Raw genomic sequence first — 12,755 nt, 5'->3', positions numbered from 1 at the left:
GTTAAACCAACGAACTATTTTTATTTTATTTATTTATTTTAAAAAAGATTTTGTTTATTTGACGAGAGAGATAGCAATAGCAGGAACACAAGCAGGGGGAGTGGGAGAGGGATAAGTAGGCTTCCCGCAGAGCAGGGAGCCTGATGGCTCAATCCCAGGATCCCACAATCATCACCTGAGCTGAAGGCAGGTGCTTAACCAACTGAGCCACCCAGGCGCCCCACTAACTAATTAATTCATTAATTAAAGTAAGCTCTACACCCAGTGTGGGGCTTGACCTCACAACCCAGAGATTAAGAATCACATGCTCTACTGATTGAGCCAGCCGGGTGCCGCTAAACCCTTAAAGACACATGGTTGAGGTAGAAAGAATTATAAACTGTGGGGCCAGACAGGCCTGATACAATCTTATTAATCTTATTTTTACCACTTATGTGACCTTGGAAATCCTCAATTTTATTTTCCTTATTTGTAAAGTGAGATTCCTTTTCTCTCCCTCTCTCTTCCACGTGTGGAACATTGTGCCAAGAAATCCCACAAGTGAAAGAAATAGAATGGATCACAGTGTGGTCAAAATTTTTAAAGTGGACTTGGAAGATCCTGGTGATGGAACCAAAAATGAAAGTGCCACCCAAAAAAGTGAGGACTGTAGGCTACAAACTGGAATCCCAGGATATTTGGCTCCTGTCCAGTTATGACATTAAAACTCACTTGAGACAAGATGAGCTAGTACATGTAACTAAAGCGGGATGTGGAATGCTGAGCAAAGATGTCCAAGGAAAATATATACCAAAACATCTTAGAATTAATCCTAATTAATAGTAAATTTAAATCCTCTAATCTCATCTTCTTTTCTGGCTCTCTTACTCAATTGCTGCCAATATACCAGTTCTCTCTCTCTCTCTCTCTCTATATATATATATATTTTAAAGATTTTATCTATTTACTTGAGAGAGAGAGAGAGAGGGAAGGAGGGAGAAAGCACAAGCAGGGGGAGCAGCAGAGGGAGAGGGAGAAGCAGATTCCCCACTGAGCAGGGAGCCCGATGTGGGGCTTGATCCCAGGACCCTGAGATCATGACCCAAGCCACAGGCAGACCGACTGAGCCCCCCCCAGGCACCCCTAAAGTTTGTCTTTAAAATACATATGGTCAGGGGTGCCTGGGTGGCTTGGTTGTTAAGCGTCTGCCTTTGGCTCAGGTCATGATCCTGGGGTCCTGGGATCGAGCCCCCCATCGGGCTCCCTGCTCAGCGGGAAGCCTGCTTCTCCCTCTTCCACTCCCCCTGCTTGTGTTCCCTCTCTCGCTGTCTCTCTCTCTCTGTCAAATAAATAAATAAAATCTTAAAAAAAACCCAAAAAACATATGGTCAAAGAATATATATAGTCAAAGTATTGTGTTCAAAAATTACTTGGGGGACGCCTGGGTGGCTCAGTTGGTTAAGCGACTGCCTTCGGCTCAGGTCTGATCTTGGAGTCCCGGGATCGAGTCCCGCATCGGACTCCCTGCTCAGTGGGGAGTCTGCTTCTCCCTCTGACCCTACCCCTTCTCGTGCACTCTCTCTCACTCTCTCTATCTCAAATAAATAAATAAAATCTTTAAAAAAAAAAAAAAAATTACTTGGGTTAGTTGGCATCCCCCTCCTCCCCATCGTTGCTGATTTTATTTTACTTTTTGAATGTTCAAAACCTCAACATGGTTCTAAAAGTAAAAACTCTACAAAAAGGTCCAGAAAAGGGTTACTCCCTTTTCTCTAACCTCTCCACCCTGTATCTTCCATCCGCTAGAGGGTCACCAATTTCATTACTTTCTGCTTATCCATTCTATGCTTGTGTTTGCAAAAATACGCAGGTACCTATATAAATTCTTATTCCCCCTCTTTTGTTACACCAAAATCAGCAAAAATTATATTAAAATAGCCCTTAAACATATGGAAAAGGTATTCAATTTTACTCATAAGAGAAATGTAACTTAAAACTATACTGAGATACCATTTTTTCATCTGTTAGAATGGTAAAAAAATTCCAAAGCTTAACCACACAGTCTGTTGCTGAGTTGTGGAGAAGGAGGCACTCTCATGCATTACTACTGGGAAGGCAAAATGGTACAACTCCCATGGAGGAAAATTTGGCAATGTCTAACAAAATCATAAATGCATTTACCCTTTGGCCAGCACTCCTACTTCTAGGTTTTTACCTTAAAGATACATCTCCAGCAATACTAAAATACATATATACGTAAGGCTATTCATTATCGTATTGTTATAACTATTAGAAACAACCCTAAGAGTCCATACATGGGATATTTACTGAATAAATCTTGGCTCATCTACATAATACAGTACTATGTAGCTATGAAAAAGAACTCTATGAAATGATACAAGTGATTTCCAAGATATATTGGTAAGTGAAGAGAGAGTGTGTGTATATATATAATCTCAAGTCATGCCTCACTGATTCTTCATCCTAAAAAATCCTCAAAGTCCAGTCAACCTCTCTATTCTCTCTTTACATGCTGCCTCATGTCTTTATTTCCCTTCCTATTCCCCTAAGAATACATGATTCATTACTAAAATCATTCTTTTGCAACATTCATCTGACAAAACCCCAACCCTGAATGATATTCTAGCTCTCCTGTATCTTTAACTTTCCCTTTTCTCCACTGATTCCTTCCCCTTGGAATTAAACAAGCACAGGTTCCTCTAACCTAGAAAAGTACTTCCTTGATGCCAAATCCACATCTAGCTATGGCCTTCCATTTCTCTTCCCCTTCATAGCCAGACTGAGAGTAGCCTATACTCAATATTTTCACTTCCTTACTTCCCAGTAATTCCTCAACCCACTTCTATCATCTATACCACACACCATAAAAATGGCTCTTGCCAAGGTAACTACTGTAGCTTCCTTGCCCTAAATCAATGGACATTTCTTAATCCTTATCTTACTTGGCCCCTGGCAGTATTTGATAGTGCTGACTACTTCCTCCTCAATGAAACTTTATTCTTCTGGGTTCTGTGACATCACCATCTCTCTCTGTTTTCCTTCCTACTCCTCTAGTTACTCTTTCTTGGTACCCTTTGCATATTCTTTGTTCATGTGGCCCTTATGTTGGTCTTCTTTATGTCTCTATCCTAGGCTTTCTTCCCACTCTGCACATTCCCCAAAGGCAATTACAACTCTTTCATTGTTCCAAACTCTATGCTGTTCCCTGCTTCCAAATCAACATCTCCAGTGTGTACCTTTATCTTAAGCTCAGACCCAAGTATTCCAACTACCTATCCAGAAAGCACTAGATAACGCATAACATACAACTCCAAAACATCCATATTGAGCTTATCTTTCCCCTCAAACTTATTCCTTTTCCAGTGCTTCCCTTAGTGAATGATACTATCATTTACTCTGCCAGTCAAGTCAGAAACTTGACCTTCACCCTTGACTTCTCTTTGCCTAACTTTTCACATCAAGCCACCAAGAATTCTGTTTATTCTATCTCTTAAATGTCTTTCAAACTCACTGATTTCTCTCTATCCAAATTACCATTATCTAGGGTCAGGTAACCTACCGCCTCTTCCTGAATCACTGCCACAGCTCCTTAGCGGGTCTGGCTTTATTTATTTATTTATTATTAATTTTTAAAGATTGATTTATTTTAGAGAGAGAAATAGAGTGCGTGCATGAGCAGAGGGAGGGACAGAGGGAGAGGAAAAAGAGAATCCCAAGCCCACACTGTGATGGAGCCTGACATGAGGCTCCATCCCACAGCCTGTGAGATCAGGACCTGAGCAGAAACCAAGAGTCAGACACTTAACTGACTGAGCCACCAGGCGCCCTAGTCTGGCTATATTTAAACCTATGCAATCTTCATTTTGAAGCCAAGATAAGTTTTTTTATAGCTTAATTCTGATCCTATTGCTCCTATTGTAGAAACCATTCAATGGCTCTCCACTGACCTTAGGATAAAGTCCATAGTCTTCAACACAGTTTACTATGTCTTTTATTAGGACCATTTCACCCACACTCATCTCAACCAACCTCATCTGTCATCCTTCTCCCACTTGTATTTTGTGACCACCTGTTCTGAACTGAGTACCCTCTATTCTCTCTTGCATCACTCATATGCTATTCCGCCAACCTAGCACTTTTTCTCTCCCTATCAATTCCCAAATCTAGCTCCTCCCATCCATCTCTCAGGCATCAATGTAGACTACATTTCTTTTTAGGAAACTAAGCTGTGATCTCTCTAGCCCAGCAAGTTTCACTCATTTGTGAAATTTCTCAGAATAATGGGGGACACATGGAGGAGTAGAGATTGGGGTTGGGGAGAGAACAAACATTTGTTGAGCACTGCTCAAAGAATGAAGGAGTGTAAAAGAAGTATAATTTAGTACAAACTCCATGAAAGATAATTTTGGTTTTTGTTTGTTTTTGTTTTTTAAGATTTTATTTATTTGACAAAGAGAGTGAGAGAGCACAGCAGGGGGAACAGTAGAGGGAGAGGGAGAAGCAGGATCCCTGCAGGGAGTCCACTGCAGGGCTTGATCCTAGGACCCTGTGACCATGACCTGAGCCCAAGGCAGACACTTAACCACCTGAGCCACCCAGGTGCCCATGAAAGGTAATTTTGATAATAATTATCTAAAAATCACAGATGCGTGTACCCTCTGACCTACTAATTCCACTCACAGGTTTTTATCCTATAGACAGACACCAAAATGTGCCAATGATATTGCAAGGAATAATGTATGTACAAAAGACTGTAAGTAATCTACATGTCTGCCAACAGGGACAGTTTATTTATTTATTTTTAAAGATTTTATTTATTTATTTGAGAGGGAGAGAATGAAAGAGAGATAGCACGAGAGGGGGGAGGGTCAGAGGGAGAAGCAGACTCCCCGCTGAGCAGGGAGCCCAACCCAGGACTCGATCCTGGGACTCCAGGATCATGACCTGAGCCGAAGGCAGTCGCTTAACCAACTGAGCCACCCAGGCGCCCCAACAGGGACAGTTTAAATAAATTACTCTGAGGGGCGCCTGGGTGCCTCAGTCGTTGAGCATCTGACTTCAGCTCAGGTCATGATCCCGGGGTCCTGGGATCGAGCCCCACATCGGGCTCTCTGCTCAGTGGGAAGCCTGCTTCTCCCTCTCCCACTCCCCCTGCTTGTGTTCCTGCTCTCGCTCTCTCTCTCTCTGTCAAATAAATAAAATCTTTTGGGGTGCCTGGGTGGTTCAGTCATTAAGCGTCTGCCTTCGGCTCGGGTCACGATCCCAGGGTTCTGGGATCGAGCCCCTTGTTGGGTTCCCTGCTCACCAGGAAGCCTGCTTCTCCCTCTCCCATTTTCTCTGCTTGTGTTCCTTCTCTGGCTGTGTCTCTCTCTGTCAAATAAAGTACTTTTAAAAAATAAATAAATCGGGTGCCTGGGTGGCTCAGTTGGTTAAGCGACTGCCTTTAGCTCAGGTCATGATCCTGGAGACCTGGGATCGAGTCCCGCATCGGGCTCCCTGCTTGGCAGGGAGTCTGCTTCTCCCTCTGACCCTCCCCCCTCTCATGCTCTCTCTCATTCTCTCTCTCAAATAAATAAATAAATAAATAAATAAAATCTTTCAAAAAAATTACTCTGAAGCCATGAAAGAATCTTTCTTTATGTGCTGATATACTAAATCATAAATATTTTTAAATTCAAAGACTTAAGGTGCAAAGCAGTAAGTATGTTAAGCTAACACTGTGGAAAAGGGTGAGATTTTATGCATAAAATTTCTCTGGAATGATACTAAAACTGACTAGTTGATTCCAGGGAAGTAAATTAGGTGGCTGAGAAAGAATGGGAAGGAGATGATCTTTTAAACTTTTAAAATTAGAACTATATGGGATGCCTGGGTGGCTCAGTCATTAAGTGTCTGCCCTCAGCTCAGGTCATGATCCCAGGGTCCTGGGATTGAGCCCTGTGTTGGGCTCCCTGCTCCGCAGGAAGCCTGCTTCTCCCTCTCCCACTCCCCCTGCTGTGTTCCCTCTCTGTCTGTCAAAAAAGAAATAAAATCTTAAAAAACAAATTGGAACTATATGAATGTTTAATCAAAAATAAGTAGGGGCGCCTGGGTGGCTCAGTCGTTAAGCATCTGCCTTCGGCTCAGGTCATGATCCCAGGGTCCTGGGATCGAGCCCCGCGTCGGGCTCCCTGCTCAGCAGGAAGCCTGCTTCTCCCTCTCCGCCTCCCCCTGCTTGTGTTCCCTCTCTTGCTGTGTCTCTCTCTATCAAATAAGTAAATCTTTAAAAAAAAAAAAATAAGTAAATAAAAAAGGAAAGGACCCAATAGTCAGATGCTAGGTGAAGAAAATGTTTAAGAAGCATCATTCATGTCATCCATCCAAACCTCCAGGTCAAAGAAGAGATGCTAGTGCTAAGTACTGTGCTAAGTACTTTGATTTTTGATTAGAGTACAATGAGCAGTTTTAGATCATGATTTAGTTTAAAAATTTTTAAGTGCCAAGATTTAAGAGTGTTAAGGACAATTTCCTAATATAAAAGAGAGATGAATACAACAGATTGATGTACTTCTTGATTCACATCTTCCTTAGGAAGAAAGCACTAGGAACAAAATTAATTCAGGTAAAGGTGGATGGAAACTATTCTTAGAAAACATTCAGAAAAAAAAAAAAAAAAGAAAACATTCAGGAAAGAAATATGAAAAATAAAGAAAATTAGCTTTGCAAAGTAGACTTTTCAGAAGCTTACAGAACTGGCAGGATGAATGCAATGGAAAGAATATCCAAGAAATAGTTATCAAAGTTAACTTGGATGCTTTTTAAATAGGCATCTCTGCGGGTATAAATTCTACATATACAGGAAAGGTAACAAAATACCAGACTGGCTAAACTCAAAATGCAAACTAGAAAGTCAAAAAGTAAAAATAGGGCAGGATTATTAAGCTGGAAGGTAGAGAAGTGATATGGGGATAAGATTAAAAAAGCGAACTCTAATACAGAAAATCAAAAAAGCCAATCAAACCAACAGGTTTCTAGTGAACATCTACTAAATGTTCAGCACTGTGTCCTAGGAGTTCTCTTTAAGTTATCCTTTTGAATTCTTCAAAAGCATACACAGTAGTAAATTAGGAAATCCAGGAAAAAAATCTTCCCCAGATAATAAAGAATATTATAATCAATAACCACAAAAAGGTAGGAGCTTTTACTGTTGATTTTACCACTTTCATCCCACCTCCAGCTCCAAATAATCACCTCTTCCTAATGCTAGACATGAACTGCTGTTAACTAATAGAGTTCATATGTGACAATGGGTAGGAAATAAAACAAGGAAAGGAAATGACAGTAAAGTGTTTTAAAAAGTTAGATGGCATCAAATCGGCATCTTAGGAAACTTTTAAGAGCTTTCTACAAATAGGCAGTATCGTAGCCAATGAGGTTTATCCGAGGCGCGATTATTGCTAATTGAAAGAGCTTTCTACAAATAACAACAATAATACCAGCTAATATTTGAGTGCTATATAACATGACTTTTACCATATGCTAGCCACTGTGCTAAGTATTTTTACATAATTTTACATAAATTAACTTGTTTATCCCTCCTCACAAACCTAACAAACAGGATATGGATGTTATTTTACTGATGAAGAAATGGGTGAAGTTAGACTTACCTAACCAAGGTCATATGACTCATAATGGTATCTTAATTACTATTTGTTGAGGGGGGGAGAGTCACAAAAAGATATCCCCTCCAACCTCAAAGTAGGAAAGAGGGAAATAAGATAGCTTTTTGGGAGTTAAGACTCTAAAACTCAGTACCATTTGAACTTTCCCTCCTCCTTGGCTTCCCTGATACCATGTTCTCCCACCTCTGCGCCTATTCTTTCTGGTTCCTGTGGATAGAGGAAGGGCAGTAACAGGCAATCTCTAAATGTTGAACAAACTTGGTTCCTGGTCCTAAGCTTGCTTCTCTCACTTCCTTCTTTGTCCCCAAGTGACATTATCCACTCATCCTGTTTCACGGCTCCTATAGACTAGTGATTCTCAAACTTCTTAGTCTCAAGACCCCTTTCACTATTAAAAATTACTGAGGATGCCAGGGGCGCCTGCCTGGGTGGCTCAGTCGGTTAAGTGTCTGCCTTGGACTCAGATCATGATCTCAGGGTCCTGGGATCAAGCCCTGCACTGGGCTCCCCGCTCAGCAGGGAGCCTGCTTCTCCCTCTCCTCCCCGCTCATGCTCTCTCTCGCTCTCTCTCTCTCTCAAAAAAAAAAAAAAAAGTTGAAAAAAATTACTGAGGATCCCAAAGAGCTTTTGTATATAGGGGTTATATTTATTGATATTTACCCCATATTAGAAATTAAAATGGAAATATTTCATATTATTTTCATTTAAAAATAACAAAAATGATGTTAACATGTTTTAAAAGAAAAGTAAATATATTTTCTAAGACAAAAGAATTTTAAAAAGAGTGGCATTGCTTTACATAATGTCTAGCTTAATGGAAGGTAAGTGGGTTCTCATACCTACTTTTGCATTGTCTGTTGCCATATGTTATTTTGGTTGAAGTATATAAGGAAAATACAGCCTCACAAAGATAATTAGTTGCAATAGGGAGGAGTATTTTGATAGCCTTTTCAGATAATATAGATCTCCTTCTTTGATACTGGACCAAAACTCCACAAGTAATGGTTTCTTAAGTTACAATGTAGAATCTGAAACCACATAAAGGAACTATTGGTACCTTGCTATGTTAAAGCACATTGGTCTAGTTTGTGTTATGCATAGGTCTTTTACACATGTATGAGTCTGTTACATCATACATTGGTCATTTTGAAAACAGTGACTCACTGAATTTAAAGATCTTCAATGTTAATATTCATTATACAACACTGTTGACATTTGTTTTTATCACCACAGATCTCGTCAAAAAAACCTTTTAAATATTGAGAAGTTATTAAGCTCATTATGGCAGATACAAGTTTTCCTATATTCTCTCTTTTTTTGCCTAGAAGTTCAAGTTTTATCCTTGGCAACAAATACTGTCAGTTGTTTTTCTTGAAGTGACAGCTCAGTTCATTCATTTTTAAGAAAATGTCTGCCAAATACTCATATCTGAATAACCATTGTTTTTGTCTGGTTCTTTCAGATGGTACTTCTTTCAGATGAAGAGACTGGCTAGTGGGGCTTGCAACTCAAACAACTGCACAAGTGCTTTTTCCTCAGAACAACCATCATAGTGCAGTTCGCAGCAGCAGGACTTTATGTGTACTTCCCATCCCATAATACAGAATACTAAAGAGATATATACGTTAAGGGTTGAAATTTAATAAAACTAGTAATTTTTATTGCTTCACATCAAGGACATGTTAAGTAAAACCTGCTTTTTTCTGGTTACTGCAAATGCATAGTGTTAATAAGTCGATGACGGTTTGATGCTATTTGCCTTAATCCATGCTAAGGTGACAATAGTTTTATTTTTTTTTTTTTTTTGCAAATTTTATTTATTTTTTAAGATTGTATTTATTTATTTGAGAGAGAGAGAGAACACAAACAGGAGAGGGGTAGAGGGAGAAGCAGACTCCCCACTGAGCAGGGAGCCCAATGCAGGATTCAATCCCAGGACCCCGAGATCATGACCTGAGCCAAAGGCAGACGCTTAACCGACTGAGCCTCCCAGGCACCCCATTTTTTGCAAATTTTAAATGAATTAATTTTTGTTTTGCAAACAATGTCTTGATACTACAATGAAAGTAGTTTTGACCTCATGGATTCCCTTGAAAAAGTTGTGGGGATTCCCAGGGGTCTGCAGACAACACTTTGAAAACTGCTACTATAGACTATCTCTCTGTCAATGACGCTTCAGTTTTTATTCCAGTCTATGCCTTGCTCCTGATCCCAGACCCACCGGACCCTGGAACAATGAAAGAAATGTCTTGGGTTTTATCAAAGGCCTGAACTGCTTGAACTCTGAAACCCATCCCCTCCAGCCTTCCCCAGGACTCTGCTCCTTCAATTATTCTGTCCTCCTATATCAGCAAACCTTCCCCTGCCATCAACATACAGTCACATGCTAGTATTTCTTCCCATTCTTATAAATATCTCCTTTGATCCCATAGACCCAGCCACTTCTCCAGTTCTCCATTTCCTTTTGTAAATAAAGTTGTTTCAAGAGTTGTCTACACAACTCAGTAAAGCTGAAAACAAAAACAAAACAAAATGACTTTGAAGGAAAGAAGTGAGGGAATAAAAAAGATGCCATTCTTCCTCCAATTTTCTGAAATGACTCCCCATTGGTTAAAGCCAACTCAAAGACAGGAGAACAAGACAGTTGAAGGAAGGTGAATGTAGACGGAGAGGGGCAAGAGAAGATATCTTTCATAGTTTACCCTTTTTACTGATTACATCCTAGCTCCTCTCATCTGGGGGAAAAGTTTGTAATATATAAATAAATAAATAAATTTCCATCACCCTCTTTAAAAAAGAGAAAAAAAGGGGCACCTGGGTGGCTCAGTCGTTAAGTGTCTGCCTTCAGCTCAGGTCATGATCCCAGGGTCCTGGGATCGAGCCCCACGTTGGGCTCTCTGCTCAGCGGGAAGCCTGCTTCTCCCTCTCCCACTCCCCCTGCTTGTGTTCCCTCTCTTGCTGTCTCTCTCTGTCAAAATAAATAAATAAAATCTTAAAAAAAAAAAAAAGGATTTAAAAAAAAAGAGAGAGAGAGAAAGAAAGCTGTCTACAATATGGTTGTCACTTCTTTACCTCCAATTCACTCTCACAACCACTCCAATCTAGCCTCTACTCCCACCACTCTAGTAAAGACCACAGTTGTTGTTCTGTCCTCATCTTACTCAACCTTTCAAAAGCACTGAGTAGAAGTGACCACTCCTTCTTTCTTAAAATATTCTCCTTATGTGGCCTTTACACTCTCCTGGTTTTGTTTCCTTTCTACTTCACTGAGCACTATTTCTTGGGTAACTTTTTAATCTCCTTAGCTTGTAATCAACTTCTAAAAGCTGGAGTGTCTCCACAGCTAGATCTTGGGCCCTAGTCTCTACACACAAAATGCTAATAGCATTGCTATTAGGGAGATGGGACTAAGAAGTAACTTTTAATTATCTTTTCAAGATCATCAGTATTAATATAGTTATATTTTTAAATGGATAAAAATTTATAATTAAAAGAAAGCAGTAACAATCATCTGTAATCTCACTACCTCGAGATAACACTGTGAACATTCAATAAATTTCTTCCTAGTCTTTTTCTTCTTTTTAAAGATTCTTTTTTTTTTTTTTTAATTTGACAGAGAGAGAGACAGCGAGAGAGGGAACACAAGCAGAGGGAGTGGGAGAGGGAGAAGCAGGCTTCCCGCTGAGCAGGGAGCCTGATGCGGGGCTCGATCCCCGGACCCTGGGATCATGACCTGAGCCGAAGGCAGACGCTTAATGACTGAGCCACCCAGGCGCCCTCTTCCTAGTCTTTTTCTAAGATCAACATGATCACTTATAAACACTAACTTGAAGGAAGCAAAGAGAATTTTTTTTTTTTTTTTTAAGGATTTTATTCATTTATTTGAGAGGGAGAGAAAGGGAGTACAAACAGGGGGAGTGGCAGGCAGAGGGAGACAGAGAAGCAGACTCCCCGCCAAGCAGGGAGCTCTGATGCGGGGCTCGATCCCAGGACCCTGGGATCATGACCTGAGCTGAAGGCAGATGCTTAACTGACTGAGCCACCCAGGCACCCCAGCAAAGAGAATTCTAACTCAACCTACAGATAACACTAAGTTGGATAGGACAGCCAGAAGTTGGATTCAAAACATGATCTAGAGGAAGGAAAGGGACTGGAACTAACATTATAGAGTGTCTCTGTGTTGGACATGATGAAAAAGCTGAACTTCTGGACTGAAGGCCTGGCTTTCCATGGACTGGTCAGGACAACACTGGACAAAGTGCTTGACCTTTCTAAACCTTTTTTTTTTTAAAATACCCATTCCCTATTACCTCCCCACATTACTTTGAAGCTAAAATGAGAAAGAGAGAGAGACAAGAGTGTGTGTGTGTGTGTGTGTGTGTAAAAACACTATGTAAACTCTTTCTTTGCAAAGGTAAGAATAATTATTGTCCAAGCCAATAGTAAAAACAGTGGTATGCATTTCAACAATCTTTTTCCAAGCACAAAGCAAATAATATGACCAAGAAATAATTTCTGCATGACCATGCCAATCACTAACCTTGATTCACCTGCCTATATTTACCAGCCTAATAAAACTGCTGGAAAGGAGAGGTAACCATCAGGTATGACCTGCAGAGAAAAACTTGTTTACACCCTGAATAATGCAGAGGGTTCTCTATAGACAGAGAATGGAGAACTGGCCATCTGCATCTAGTGTGCAAACTGGATTTCTTACCTGTAGCTCTGCTTCCAGGCCCAGCCGCCTGATAAAGGGGTCAGTGACATGGTAGCGCCGCTCAAAGCTCAGGGCACCCCGCTCCTGGGGGACAGATACAAACTCACAGTTTCATTAATTTAATCCAATATGATTTACTATGTGCCTATTACATACCCAGCACTGTGCTGGGCACCAGAGGATCTACAAAAGGTCTGCACTATACTTGGGCAAGGATTAGAGAATAATAAAAGAGTATAAAATAAAGCACAAAGTTGTGCTTGTTGGGCTGCCAAAGAAGAAGAAGAAGGAGAAAAGAAAAGAAAAGAAAAGAAAAGAAAAGAAAGAAAGAAAGAAAGAAAGAAAGAAAGAAAGAAAGAAAGAAAGAAAGAAAGAAA

General features: G+C 40.4%; 1 protein-coding gene and 1 pseudogene across 8 annotated transcripts in view; one reads left to right on the top strand and one right to left on the bottom strand.

Moving 5' to 3' along the window:
* WDTC1 (WD and tetratricopeptide repeats 1) overlaps positions 1–12,755 on the bottom strand; it is a 66,036-nt gene that overhangs the window by 32,788 nt on the left and 20,493 nt on the right. For 4 of the 8 annotated variants that reach the window (XM_021684148.2, XM_044914443.1, XM_044914442.1 and 1 more), the window contains one exon: positions 12,379–12,462. The exons of 1 other annotated variant lie outside the window; for it this stretch is intronic. In XM_021684148.2, the coding sequence (XP_021539823.1) occupies positions 12,379–12,462 (84 nt within the window). Of the gene's footprint in view, positions 1–12,201; positions 12,240–12,378; positions 12,481–12,755 lie in introns of those variants that run through there. 3 more of the 8 variants (XM_021684147.2, XM_021684150.2, XM_021684151.2) reach the window with 2 other exon arrangements.
* Positions 7,378–7,502, top strand: LOC123324621 (annotated as a pseudogene).

Source organism: Neomonachus schauinslandi, chromosome 4 (genome assembly GCF_002201575.2).
Source record: "Neomonachus schauinslandi chromosome 4, ASM220157v2, whole genome shotgun sequence".
NCBI lineage: Eukaryota > Metazoa > Chordata > Mammalia > Carnivora > Phocidae > Neomonachus > Neomonachus schauinslandi.
This window is presented reverse-complemented; position numbering and strand designations above follow the sequence as displayed.